This window comes from Aethalodelphis obliquidens, unplaced genomic scaffold, assembly GCF_003676395.1.
Source record: "Aethalodelphis obliquidens isolate GAN/ISIS:26980383/991018 unplaced genomic scaffold, ASM367639v1 scaffold4, whole genome shotgun sequence".
Lineage (NCBI taxonomy): Eukaryota > Metazoa > Chordata > Mammalia > Artiodactyla > Delphinidae > Aethalodelphis > Aethalodelphis obliquidens.
The window spans coordinates 75,083,596-75,097,990 of NW_020837948.1; the positions used below are offsets into that span (position 1 = coordinate 75,083,596).

The following is a 14,395-nucleotide window of genomic DNA, read 5'->3' on the forward strand; positions in this document are numbered from 1 at the left end:
GCCCAAGGACCTGCCGCTGGTGAGAGGTAGAAGCGGGCTTTGCTCACACAGTGACCACCATTTTTTTTTTTCTTTTCTATGTCTTTTTTATTGTGGTAAAAGTCACATAATATAAAACATACTATTTTAACCATATTGACTGCTATTCTTGAGGTGCCTCTGCACATCCTCTTGACCTGAGGGGAACCACACCTCCGCCCCCATCAGAGAGCTTACTAAATACATTCAGAGCTGGGGGTTGGACATCTATGTTGAAGTAGAAGGTATTCCGGGAAATATATTTGATTTTTTTAAGAACTTTAAACACTTTTGCAGAATTACTGAGGTGGCACTACTGATTTCACCATAAAAAAAAAATCTTCACTTTCACTCATCAGGTCAGAATTGGAGAGCCAATTCACAGTTATTTAGATTGGGTCTTCCTTCTTAGCCAAATTCTACATGACTGTTTTTTCACACTGGTTTTTGGCTCCAGTATTCCTGTTTAACTCCTTTATGAAATGAATATATATTTCATGGGGCAATAATTAACCTTCATCAACTTGGCAGGTTGCTTTTTTCCCAATAATTAGAAGCCTGACAAAACGTAAAGATCAGGACTTTGGGAGAAAAGGTATGTTGTGACTCTATCAAAAGGCTCAGTGGTTGCTGATGTTTCTAAGACTCATGTAGTTGCAATCACTCCCTTTTCTTCGTTAAGAGTTTTGACTGTTTGCAGTTGATTCTTCTTACTACAGCCATGAGAATGATGCAGCATTGAATTCTTTCCAAATGGCTAATCTAGTCTGACTAGATTAGCAACCAAAATTAACCTGTAAGGAACCTGTAAGGAATTAACCTGTAAAGAATTAACCAAAACCCGTAAGGAATTAACCTGTAACGAATTTATCAAAATTAACCTGAAGGGGAATCAAGCTGAATGATCATATACTCATGGCTTTTTTCTTACACTTGGGATTTTCACTCAAAAATACAGACTGACTCAAGTGTTAATATTCTAATTATGGAATTTGAGTTGCTTCTAGAAAATAATAAATATTGAGAAAGATGAAGGCTTTTTCAAATGTTGTGATAATGTCATTTATAAGTGACTATTTGGCCAGGTGTAGTAAAACATACCATGAACCTGTACTTAAAAAAAAAAAAACCCCAAAAACCCAAAATCCTGTACCTGAAACAAATAAAAATACATAAGGATTAGAATCTATATTTCACATTTTCAATGTTTATTTTGTTTTTTATTACATAAAAATAATCATTTATAATTAGTTACTCTGGAAATGTCACACAGTGTCTTGAATTCAAGCAGTGGTCTAGTGTGTTGGCATTTCCATCAAGAACGATACTAGAAAATGTCAAGTCAGACAATAGGATATTGAAGCACATTGGTGACTGTATTCTGAATTATTTAGTGTGGTCAGATGAAGTATTTAATATATTTCATTTAGAGTCTTTGGCTACTCTTCATTTTTGCTTTAGGTAACATCTCTATCGTGGGGACATTCATTACCAGTCACTGACAAGATGACATAAAAGGAAAGCCATTCTTCAGTGCCACATTTAATTGTCAGAGTATTTAAAATGGGATCAAACCCTCATGGAGACATTTCTGTATTCTGACTATTGCCTTAGAATGATTCAATGGCATTTTCATAGATCCTCTTTCTTTTTTATGATCATTTGTCTAATCAGAGCTGCTATCTCAGGCCTGATGATTTCAATGGGTTCCTCTGGCCTCCAAGATTTCACAACTTGACCTTCAGGGTTGACCAGATACTTCCAGAAATTCCATCTTGGTTCCTTGTTTGACGAATCTAAAATATCAGAATATATTTTCATGAGTAAATTCTTTTTCAAGATTTTCATTTTTGTTAGTATCTGCATAAATTACTACTTTAGAATCAAGTTCTAGTATTGTCATCATTTCAAAAACCAAACTAAACAAAAAGCAAAACACCCAAACAAAACAACTCAAAGTTTGTGTAAACAGATTTATAGAAATACTTGGTGACTTCACTGATGATTCTACTGACCTAGAATCAAGAAATGAAATAAATTAGTTTATTTTAGATTTGTTGATCTCCACCACAAAAAATTTACCCTGTCACTAGGTGAAAACTTTCAGTTTCTTAACATTTTTTTAAAGATAAAGTGATGTTCTAAATGTCTTTGGTAATAGGAATGTATGGATTACTTTTTGTAGTAAATATATATATGTTTTTAATATTGTTGCATATTATATAGTAAGGAATTCTAAATAATTGTAGATATCCTTTGATACATCTTAATTTAGGTAAGAAATGTAGAAGTTTTTTTCTATTTATATCATACAGGATTTGTGTGCATTATTATTGACTAACATGAGAAAAAATATAATTATTATGTGCCTAGTAATGTATGCTCAGTGCTTTAAATGGATCCTCTCCTTTAATCTTTACAGCAACCCTGTAAACATTGGATATTATTATTATCCCCATTTTGCAGATGAGACAAATGGAGGCCTGGACTCACAGTCACATGCTAGTGAGTGGTAGAGCCTGGATTGATATCTAGACCTTCCTATTTGCAGAGCTCGTGCTGTTAAAATAGGGAACATGGCAAAGCAAAAAGATTTTAGGAGGAAGATGACAAATTCATTTTTGTACACAAGGAGATTCAGGTTATGTGGGACACCCAATCAGAGGAGGCTTCGGAGCTTAAGAGCAAGGGCTCCCCCAGGGAAAGGGGACAGAGTAAGGAGAGCCCATGTGGATGTGGCAGAATCCTGAGGATCAGTAGCGTTAAGGGTGGAGGAAAAGAGGAACCTGCAAGGGAGGAAGAGAAGGGGCCAGAGTAGAAGTCACAGGCAACGAGACCCACCAGGCTCAGGAGAGTTATGGAGTGAGAGGCCAAACACAGTGATCTAAGAAGGAAGCAGAGACAGGGAAGTGGAGAAAACAAATGTTAACTATCCTTTCAAAAACGTTGCTGATGAGGTAGGTAGAAGGAACACACTGCCTAGAGTTTTTAAAATTGAGGGATACTTTGCTTTATGCTGGGGAAAGAACAAATGCGGGAGCACAGGTTAAAAATAATGAATGAAAAGTAGCCTAATATTTACTTATACGTGTTTTATTTTGTGTACTGTGCCAAGCATTTACACTGGTTATTTCATTTTTAATAGTGTTGCTGATTAGCTCAAACATCAGTGACTTGGTATGAACATCATATTATTAACTAAAGCCTTCTTAAAATCGCTTTGAAAAATAGCCATTTTTATGATGGAAAATGTGTTTTTAAAGATAATGCCCATCAGGGCAGGGCTCTCTCTAGTCAGTGTAACATCTTCGTGTGAATTAGAAAAAGATACCCTTCCAGGTGGGGACAGTCCCTCGGCACATACCTTGCACTCGCCTGTGTTTCAGCCCCCGTTTGCCTACTTACTCCTGTTTAGTGGACAACCTGTACACCTGTACAGAGCCATCTTGTTTGTGAGTGCATGATCAGGTACTGTCCATTGTGGCCAGTTTTCAAAGATCTAATTTTCATTTGGCCGTCAACTCATAATCTTTGTCTCTGGAGCTTCATCTAACTTTAGTGAAACCTTAAATCACTGTTATGTTTTGATCACACAGGGTAAGTGGAGTTTCAGAAGCTTTCTCGGTGACAAAGGGGAAGAACCTAGGAGCTATTGTGCCCAAATATTTGCCTGCTGTAATTGAGAGATGATTACAGGGCACATGCTCTGGCTTTATTTTTCCTGTGCACCCTGGAAATAAAAGGAATGAAGACCTCACTCTAGTTGCTATTTGTGGTGTTAGGCATTATATTGACTTTCCCTAGAAACTGAATATAATGTTTTTGGATGATTCTGATTTCATACTTAAATGAAATATTATAGGACATCATTAGCTGGTTTGTTTGATTGGAAGCTTGATTGCCTGGATGAGGTCATGGTTTTAGCAAAACTCAAATTACCCACAGTGAAAATGACTGAGGCTGTCATCTATATAAGTTAGATAAGAGGACATGAGCTGAATGTCCTTTAGAATAGTGTCTGCCACAGTGTAAGCTGTATGTGAATAAGTACTTTACTTTTATTATTAACACACTTAATCCTCCAGGCAATCTTAGACGGTAGATACTATTGATAACGTCATTTTACAAACGAGGAAACGGGCACAGAGAAATTATGTGCCTAATGCCACCCAGCAAAAGTAAAGGAGCAGGGGTTTCAACACAGACTGGGGCCAAAGTTTGGCTTTTAGTCACTATACTGCACCACGTTTATGCTGGAAAATCTTTAAATAGGTTTCTGTAGCTAGCTTAATTACAGAGATAGCCTAACACTACCCTCCTCCAAAAAAAATCAAGATATATTGTTTTGAATTTTGCCAAAAACCACCTGGCAAACAGATATTATTCACCCTTGAGGATAACATCTTAGATAAGTAAGGCAACATAAAAATAACCACAAAGATAAGTTCAACTAATAATGCTCAGCAATATTGATGTGGGACGTATAGCTTTAATATTGGGGAGGGATATTTGCCCACATGTTAGTTAAATGAGAATTGAAATATTTTGTGAAAATAGCCATGACCACACTTAAAGTAAATTCTTCAGGAAAATGATCATAAAAATAAAATACACTGGAGTAGATTTATTTTGCCATCCAAGAAGTTAAAACATTGATTTCAGGGAAGCATAACTTCTAGAAAGTCACAAAGGATGAGAATCTAGCTCTTTGATAGTTTTATAAAACTTCCCCACTAAAACATTTCAAATGAATGTATTGTCCTGGTATATTTGTTTTAAAAACGAAAAGCAATTAAAATCATTAAATTGGTGAGGCAAGGTAGATATTTACCAACAAGAAATCTAAATGCAGGTTCTGCTTCAGGTCCTAGAATCTTAATCTTGTGGAAGATGGGGAACGTTACTCCGAAGTTATTTCTTGCAAAAGATACTACTTCCTTGCTTGGGCGGGGCTCCGATTCTCCAAACTGATTGCATGGAAAAGCCAAGACGCTGAAGTGGAATGGTCCAAACTCTTTGTGCAGTTCCTGCAGTGCTAAGTAATTTCTGTCTGTGAGTTGGCAGTCACTAGCCACGTTTACAACTAGTGCAACCTCCCGGAAAAAGAAAAAAATCCAACCAGAAAGTGAAGCAAATAAAAGATTAAAAAGAAATATTTGCAAGTAGTTAAAATCCTAAACCATTTTGGAGGAATACAACCTTTGATAGATGGTTATCTCATATTTTTAGATATACCCAATTCTGCTGAAAATCATAACATGGATGCATGAGTTAAAACTCTGAAAAATCACAACCATTGAAAAAGCCCTATGTACTCAACTAAAGTTTTTTTTAAAAAATAAAAGATAAAATATGATTATTGATAGAGTACTTTTTAATGTTGTTAGATTATGGAATTAATACTTTCATATTCACATTATATGGAATACTCCATATTCACATTACTAACTCTAAGAATTTCCTAAGCAACTTAAAGTATTGATCCATCACTTAAAGCAAACAGTTAACATAATCAGTTATCAGTTAGAAGTATATAAACTGAGAGCTCTGATGGCTAAAGTGATATACTAATAACATTACATTGAAGACTAAATTATAACATGACCGTTTAACAGTGAAAAATGGACTATTAAGAGAATAAGCAGAGAACACGGACAAACAACAGAAATAAAAATCAGAAGATACAACTTACTTTGCCTTTAAACTTTTCCAGAGAAACCGTTCTTCCATTTGCATCTTTCACTTCAAATGTATAAAAGCTGTTGATTTTAGGTTTTAGGAATTTTAGTTGTAGAAGAAATAACATTACTGTACATAGAACCATAGACAGCAAAACTGCAAATACCTTTGCTTTGGGCCCTGAACATCTCAGAGGGTAGGCTGTGAGAGGCTCCATTTTGGATGATTCTAGAGGGAAGTCTCAGCAGGCTGGAATTCAAGGAGGAGCTGAAACTTGAAACCAGCCTAGTGTAACGGAAAGTCAGGAAGGACAGACTAGCTCCTCTCACTGCTGAGGAATAGAAAGACCTTTCTCAGAATGGGAATGGAGTGAAACTCCTGAATGAAGTAAAAAGCTCTAAAGAATATCAATGTATATATGATGTCAGTTGCAATTTTTGCTTGAAAAATCAGGACATTTTTTGGTAGCTCTTTAATATCGGCCCAACAAAGAAAATATTTCACCAGAAGATGGTGCCCTTGTAACTTGAAAGCTGTGAGGTGCTCCCAGCAATTGACTGGATGTAGGGAATTGGGTGTATAATACCCAGGAATAGTTCAGAGTGTCAATTAAATTGGTCTATTAGTATGACACATGATCTATAGGAATTTAATATTATATGTGTATATATAATGCATATGGCTTAAGCATGCTATATGAGTTCAAGGAATTTATAGTGGAAAGGGCAGTGAAATTTCTGAAAAGGCTACTCGCTATGACCTCATCTAGCTAAGGCAATGCCAGGTGAATATAGTAAAAATAAATAGATTAAAAACAATGATGGCTCTAAAAAAACCCTCCTCTACCATAAAGCAAGCTATAGTTCATTGATTTTTCAAATTTTTGATTATGATGCATAGTAAGAAATGCACTTTACAGTATAGCTCAGTACGTAGACAGGTGTAACTGAGACATTTCATTAAATGATACTTCCCCTTTGAACTGCGTTGCACCCTGGTCTACTGCATTTTTAAAACAGCCTGGTTCTGAACCATGAAAATGATTTCAAGGTTCACCAATGGGCTGCAAACTGTAGATAGAAAGATACTGAACTGTATAATAAAGCAGGACTTTAATAATTAAATAAGATATTTCTACACTAAAGGCAAAAACACTCCATCCCCCATCCTACTTGGGTGCATCACCTAGTTGCTTATTATCTTCATTTTTTTCTGTGGCTTTCTACAGGAGGCCTAACTTTGTTGAAAACTTTAGGGGCAGATATGGAAAGGGAATTGAGGGCTGCATATCCTGAAATCCATGGTTCCTTTAGCCACCTTAGAAAATGCCCTGTTTAGAGCACAAAGCAAGTTTTTTTTTTTAACATCTTTATTAGAGTGTAATTGCTTTACAATGACGCGTTAGTTTCTGCTTTATAACAAAGTGAATCAGCTATACATATACATATATCACCATATCTCCTCCCTCCTGCATCTCCCTGCCACCCCCCCATCCCACCCCTCTGGGTGGTCACAAAACACCAAGCTGATCTCCCTGTGCTATGAGGCTGCTTCCCACTAGCTAATGATTTTACATTTGGTAGTGTTTATATGTCCATGCCACTCTCTCACTTTTTCCCAGCTTACCCTTCCCCCTCCCCATGTCCTCAAGTCCATTCTCTAGTAGGTCTGCACCTTTATTCCTGACCTGCCCCTAGGTTCTTCAGAACCATTTTTTTTTTTTTTTTTAGATTCCATATATATGTGTTAGCATACGGTATTTGTTTTTCTCTTTCTGACTTACTTCACTCTGTATGACAGTCTCTAGGTCCATCCACCTCACTACAAATAACTCAATTTCGTTTCTTTTTATGGCTGAGTAATATTCCATTGTATATATGTGCCACATCGTCTTTATCCATTCATCTGTCGATGGACACTTAGGTTGCTTCCATGTCCTGGCTATTGTAAATAGAGCTGCAATGAACATTGTGGTACATGACTCTTTTTGAATTATGGTTTTCTCAGGGTATATGCTCAGTAGTGGGGTTGCTGGGTCATATGGTAGTTCTATTTTTAGTTTTTTAAGGAACCTTCATACTGTTCTCCACAGTGGCTGTATCAATTTACATTCCCACCAACAGTGCAAGAGGGTTCCCTTTTCTCCACACCCTCTCCAGCATTTATTGTTTGTAGATTTTTCGATGATGGCCATTCTGACTGGTGTGAGGTGATACCTCATTGTAGTTTTTTTTTTTTTTTTTTCGGTACGCGGGCCTCTGACTGTTGTGGCCTCTCCCGTTGCGGAGCACAGACTCTGGATGTGCAGGCTCAGCAGCCATGGCTCACGGGCCTAGCCACTCTGCGGCATGTGGGATCTTCCCGGACTGGGGCACGAACCTGTGTCCCCTGCATCGGCAGGTGGACTCTCAACCACTGTGCCACCAGGGAAGCCCCTCATTGTAGTTTTGATTTGCAGTTCTCTAATTATTAGTGATGTTGAGCATCTTTACATGTGTTTGTTGGCAATCTGTATATCTTTTCTGGAGAAATGTCTATTTAGGTCTTCTGCCCATTTTTGGATTGGGTTGTTTTTTTGATATTGAGCTGCAGGAGCTGCTTGTATATTCTGGAGATTAATCCTTTGTCAGTTGCTTCATTTGCAAATATTTTCTCCCATTCTGAGTGTTGTCTTTTCGTCTTGTTTATGGTTTCCTTTGCTGTGCAAAAGCTTTAAAGTTTCATTAGGTCCCATTTGCTTATTTTTGTTTCCATTTCTCTAGGAGGTAGGTCAGAAATGATCTTACTGTGATTTATGTCATGGAGTGCTCTGCCTATGTTTTCCTCTAAGAGTTTGATAGTGTCTGGCCTTACATTTAGGTCTTTAATCCATTTTGAGTTTATTTTTGTGTATGGTGTTAGGGCGTGTTCTAATTTCACTCTTTTACATGTAGCTGTCCAGTTTTCCCAGCACCACTTATTGAAGAGGCTGTCTGTTCTCCATTGTATATTCTTGCCTCCTTTATCAAATATAAGGTGACCATATGTGTGTGAGTTTATCTCTGGGCTTTCTATCCTGTTCCATTGATCTATATTTCTGTTTTTGTGCCAGTACCATACTGTCTTGATTACTGTAGCTTTGTAGTATAGTCTGAAGTCCAGGCGCCTGATTCCTCCAGCTCCATTTTTCTTTCTCAAGATTGCTTTGGCTATTCAGGGTCTTTTGTGTTTCCATACAAATTGTGAAATTTTTTGTTCTAGGACACATAGCAGGTTTTGAATGAAGGTACTTTGTTCCACTAGGACCTGACTGTTGGTGTTGTGGTACGTTTCCAGAAAGTGCTAGAAAAGTGCACAGAATGATCTGAGAAGCTGTGAGAGTCCCTTCCCATCATCGTTAGGTAGTTGGAGCTTTAGAGGACATGCTAAGGAGGCTATCAGCCCTGCTCTGGTCCCTGCTCCTGGGGTATGTGTTTGGAGGTAGCTGAGCAAAGCCCACGGCTTAAGCACATAAACCTGTCAGAGAACATAAACCACTTCACTCCCACTCTTGGGACCTGATAAGAATGGATACAAAAGAAAACTATTCTCTTGTAAATATAATTTCTAGTAAAAACTAGAAATACAAATACTAATACAAAATGTATTATATCACTTCTTAACTGTGATAACTTTACTTTGGTGCTCTCTAGCTGAGTTGTTGAAAGAGACAAAGTGCCTGTGTTTATATTACCTCCGAACACTGCTACGTAGCTTAAATTCTCTGCCCTTGCTCCTCCAAGTCAGGTCCTTGTCTGCAGCACTGCCATCGCCTGAGTGCTTGTTAGAAACACAGCCTTTCAGGCCCCATCCCAGCCTTTTTTGAATCAAAATCTGCATTTTTACAAGATCCCTTCATGACTCAAATGCACATTTAAGTCTGAGAAATTAGACCTCAATCTTTTTCTGGTTTGCAGAGTAACAAGCTTCTTTGGTTTCCCTTTATCTTCCACAGTAGATGTGTTTCGTGTCTCTGTGTCTACACTAGCTACTTTAACTCTGCAGGCTGTTTAAGCAAATAGCTTTAAAAGTTAATTCATAGAACCTGTTGTAATTTGAACCATGTAAACTCATTCCATTATAACTGTGCTTTGAGGGAGGAGACAGAGGGATAACTCTGGAAGGGATGTTGACTGACCATCTCCCAGGCAGGACTCCATAGGGTGATATTATTTTGATAAAATCATTATGCTAGCTTCTAGTCCATTGTTTTCTATGAATCTCCCATTGAGTGATCCAGAGCTGAAAGGACTTGAGAAGGCCAATATTACGCTGTATGAACTTATGAGAGATTGCTATATAAGCATGCCAGTTTTTACAACCAGAAATAAAACAATTGTGCAGACCTGATGTTTCCTGTTCGTTTGACCAGAAAATTCACTCTATATGAAAACTACTTGGAAAGCTTAAGTAAGTCTCTTGTCAAGGACGAAATCAGATCAGAGCCAGTTTGTTAATTTTATAATTCTTAAGGCTTAGGAGCATGAGATATAAATATAAACATATGTGTATATATATATCTATGATATCTAAATATCCATACAGGCCCATTAACCAAACATTTAAGACAGTAGTTTGGAGAACACCCACCCTAGACAGTGGTGACCACAGATAGATTTTGGACCTTGCTAGAGTCTTTCTCTGTATATATTTGATTTCATCATCTCTCAGCTTTCTGGGGATCATCATCATTGCTTACATGTTCTGTCTATACTAAGACCATCCTCAGATTATAAATAAATCCACATTGCAAATTACTCTGCTTAGGGGATCATATGTTAGAAAACCCACCAGTTCTCTTTCAGAAGCTCTAGGAAGGCTTCCTAAAGGACGGGAAGACATTGATGAGGTAGAAGGTCAAGGTTAAGGGAAGCTACTGGGTCAAAAATGGGATAAAGCAGTGGACTCAGTCAACCAACTAAGGCACTGCGGAAGATACAATAAAGTGTAAGTGATGTAAGCAGCCTCACACAAGTATGAAATCAAGCTTGGAGACAAAACACACATGAAACAAGGGAACAATTATAAGGCAGCAAATAACCAAGTGCTAAAGAAATGACATGTTGGTAAGAGCTTTGTACTACCCATGATTCTAAACAAATAACATGTTTGTAGAAAGCTATTTTTAATATTTAGTATATAAATATGCATATATTTACATCACAGGGGATCGAGTGTAGTATAAAGCTCTTTACAGACATTATGTAACAATTCTTTGAAATATGAAGAAGTTAATAACTCACCCAGGATCACAGAGCTAGTAAGTGGGACAACCAAGACTAGAGTTTAGGACTTTCAACTTTATAACCAAAATTATTTTAATGACATTAAACTATTTCTCTGTGATAGACAAAATATGTTTACTTAGAAGAAAATGTGATATGTGAGATTGCTGTAGTACTCTGGTGAAGGGGTTTTATTCATCACTAGATATTTAGATTTTTTTTAAAGATTTTTTTTAATGTGGTACATTGTTTTTTAAAAGTCTTTATTGAATTTGTTACAATACTGCTTCTGTTTTATGTTTGGATTTTTTTGTTTGAGAGGCATGTGGGATCTTAGCTCCCCCACCAGGGATGGAACCCGCACCCCCTGCACTGGAAGGTGAAGTCTTAACCACTGGACCGCCAAGGAAGTCCCGACATTTAGTTTTATAAGAAATCACTGTAAGGGTCTGAAGAGGGGAGGGAATGGAGAACAACAAACAAAACCTTGGCCACGTGTACTGAAGTTATGTGGAAGGGGTCAGAGCCTGCAGAGCAACAAGTCAAGCTGAGAGATGATAGTGTACTTAACGAAGGCAACCTTGATGAGGGAGATAGAAAGGAAGGGGTAGATGCTAAAGACACTCTGGAGCCCCCAGTGGCAGGTGTTGGCAATGCAGAATAAAGGATATCTGACCTTGATTGTTTTTGCTTGGGTTGTATTGCTCCCTAGGATGAGGGGGCATTGGAGGTTAAAAAATGAGACGGTAGATATTTTGTTCTTCACGATCAATTTTAAATAATATTTAGACCCTGATTTCGAAATGTCCTGTGGACAGAATGCTGCCGTGTTGGGCTGCTGCTGGTGGGGCAGGTGGGAAGGGCAGACATTCAGAGGCTAAGGAAGAGCGGTTGGGGGGATATGCCTGAGAGCTAAGGACCATCTTTGTTACTTTTGTCTCTGCCATAAGGTTCTAGAAAGACCCTGGCATCACCAGCATGTCTTTCCTTGGAATGTCTAGGTGTTTCCCACCCACTGAATGTTTGTGTGTCAGATTATTTATCACTAGATATATATTTGTTTCTGTTTTCCCAGTTGTTTCATTTTGTTACTTCCTGACCTTATTTTTAACCTCTCTAGGTTCCTTTCTATTTATTTTTTGGCCCCGGTGCCCTGAATTCCTCCCGATTTAGTGTCAATATGATGTGAACTCTAAAGGTAAACAAGGCACACTGATGTGCTTGGAGTATCAAGTCATTCATCCCTTTTCCCTTCTTTGTCTTATTTTCCTTATCTCCCTCTTCCTCTCTATTAATAAATACTTGAGTCATTTAAAACTATGCGACAGGCATTTCCTCAGCAGGAGATAGATCCTGGAACAGAAGTTTAAAAACATTGAAGATGAAATACCACAACCTACAGCAGTGTTTCCTAAGCTGTAGTTATTTGCATACTGCCTCAGTGATTTGCCCTGTCTGCATACCATTTGTTAGTTACTTAACTTTTTTCGTCCAAATCGAGTCACTTATTTTACTCAAATTAATTTTTATAAGGGAAAATTTTCTATCAACAATGAAAAATTTAAAACATTAAAAAATGCACGTTAAAATACATAACTATTAAAAAATGTTCATCTGTGCCATTACAGACCATTATGTCCTTAGTGGAGGGGCTGACTGAGAACAATATATTCAAAATGTTACGAACAATTGCGTTCTAACTCTTTGAACGTTCCTTGTGTTGAATACAGACTTGCCTCTTCCCATGCATTGGTCCTAGTTTTGTCATAGGGAGCAACACAAAATAAGTTTTGCTTTTTTGTCATAAATTGCTTCTCTTTAAAGAAGAGAGTTCCTTTTGGGTCTCCTTTCCTCTGGACTAGATACCCCAGGTGCCCTCACTCCATTCACGTGTGGCTCTTTTACTGTGTGTTCCCTGCCCTCCTATCACTGCAGTCTCTTTCCTCCAAATAAAATCAAGTTTTGAATCCTGGCTTGTCCATCTCCTTCCGAAAGAACAGTTCTGAGACTGGCCACGGTTCTCCAGATGAGTTTTGACCGGTGCAGAGATAATCAGATTTTGCTTGCTTTTCTTCTGGACACTGTTTTTCTCTTAACAAGGCCTAGAATTGTACTACTTAAAAAAAAGTAATTGCATTATACTGTTGACTCATATTCTGGATGTGGCTGTCTAATACTGCCCATCATTTTCACTTCTTATCATTTCTTTCCCATGTTAGGCCTGTGCTGTGAAAAAAATCTAAACGGGAAAAATGTTCACATATTCTTATTGAATTGAATTTTGCTGATTTTGGTCTTTGTCCCAGACTTTATTCTGAATCCTACTCTGTCCTTTAATATTTTAACTCTCTTCTCACCTTAGGAAAAACCATTTCGATAAATAAATTTCCATTCAAACTACTGATAACAAACTCAACAGCATTATGCCAGGGACAGAACCCCTTCTGTACATCACAGGTGGATTCATTCAGGCCAACATGGATCCAGTAAGACTCGTGTGATCCAGGCCACTGGTGACAAAAGCTACTTATTTCTAGTTACTTGTTCTTCCTATTGGAAAACCATGGAGAACACTTGTCTATCTAAATTTGGGGGGGGAGGGCATTTTCTCACTTGTCATCATAGATCACTAATCAGTATCCATTCTGGAAGTGTCGTCAGTGTTCTGAGGTTTCATTTATCTGGTTCCAGAGACTTGAACTTATTTAAATTGCCCAGATGAATATCTATTGCTTAATTAAAACTCACTCTCCAGTTTCTGCAGAAATGTTTATTATATCCTGTCCAATTTGAAAATCATTCTTCTTAATGGAAAAGAAAGAAAGAAAATAGCTTATTTCCTTGCCTCTGGATTCTTTCTTAAATCCCTTGTGGTTTTTTAGGATTCGCTGCCTCTGAGGGAAGAGATTCATTCATTTATTCATGAGCTCCTAGATGCCCTAAATGTCTTATAATCTGAGGATAGTAAGAGAAAATACAAAGTCTCTGGTCTTAATGAATTGATAATATAGTAGAAGGACATAAAAATAATCAGAAAAGTGGAATATAAGCCATCTTAGTCTTTGTGGGCTGCTGTAACAAAATACCATAGACTGGGTAGCTTATAAACAACAGAAATTTATTTCTCACAGTTCTGGAGGCTAGAAGTCTGAGGTCAGGGTCCCAGCATGGTCGGTTGAAGGCTGTTTTCTGGGCTGCAGACTTCTTGTTGTACCCTCACATGATAGAAGGGGCTTGAGAGCTCTGTGGGGCCTCTTTTATAAGGGCACTAATCCCATTCATTAGGGCTCTACCCTCATGACCTAATCACTTCCCAAAGGCCCCACCTACTCACACCATTACCTTTAAGGGTTAGGATTTCAACATGATTTTTTTGTGGGGGGAGGAGGGACACAAACATTGAGACTACAGCATGAGCAGAGGTGCTAAAAGCACAGGGACTGAATCACTTTGTG

General features: G+C 37.8%; 2 protein-coding genes across 3 annotated transcripts in view; one reads left to right on the forward strand and one right to left on the reverse strand.

Annotated features, from left to right (window-relative positions):
• CDC20B (cell division cycle 20B) overlaps positions 1–14,395 on the forward strand; it is a 62,286-nt gene that overhangs the window by 5,855 nt on the left and 42,036 nt on the right. The gene's annotated exons all lie outside the window — the stretch shown is intronic.
• Positions 1,206–5,943, reverse strand: GPX8 (glutathione peroxidase 8 (putative)). 2 transcript variants are annotated; one of them, XM_027101117.1, is made up of 3 exons: positions 5,711–5,943; positions 4,850–5,111; positions 1,206–1,814 (listed from the first exon to the last, which is right to left on the reverse strand). In XM_027101117.1, the coding sequence occupies exons 1-3, from the start codon at positions 5,912–5,914 to the stop codon at positions 1,651–1,653; spliced, it is 630 nt and encodes a 209-aa protein (XP_026956918.1). In that variant the 5' UTR covers positions 5,915–5,943; the 3' UTR covers positions 1,206–1,650. The 2 variants fall into 2 exon arrangements, with proteins under 2 accessions (XP_026956918.1, XP_026956919.1); XM_027101118.1 differs by lacking the exon at positions 4,850–5,111 and having other exon boundaries at positions 5,711–5,941.

Coding starts and splice junctions, on each gene's coding strand:
- GPX8 (XM_027101117.1), bottom strand. CDS start 5,914: ATGGAGCCTCTCACAGCCTACCCTCTGAGATGTTCAGGGCCCAAAGCA. Junction 5,112..5,710: donor TGGAAAAGTTTAAAGGCAAA/GTAAGTTGTATC, acceptor TTTTTCCGGGAG/GTTGCACTAGTTGTAAACGT. Junction 1,815..4,849: donor TGCATTTAGATTTCTTGTTG/GTAAATATCTAC, acceptor CTGATATTTTAG/ATTCGTCAAACAAGGAACCA.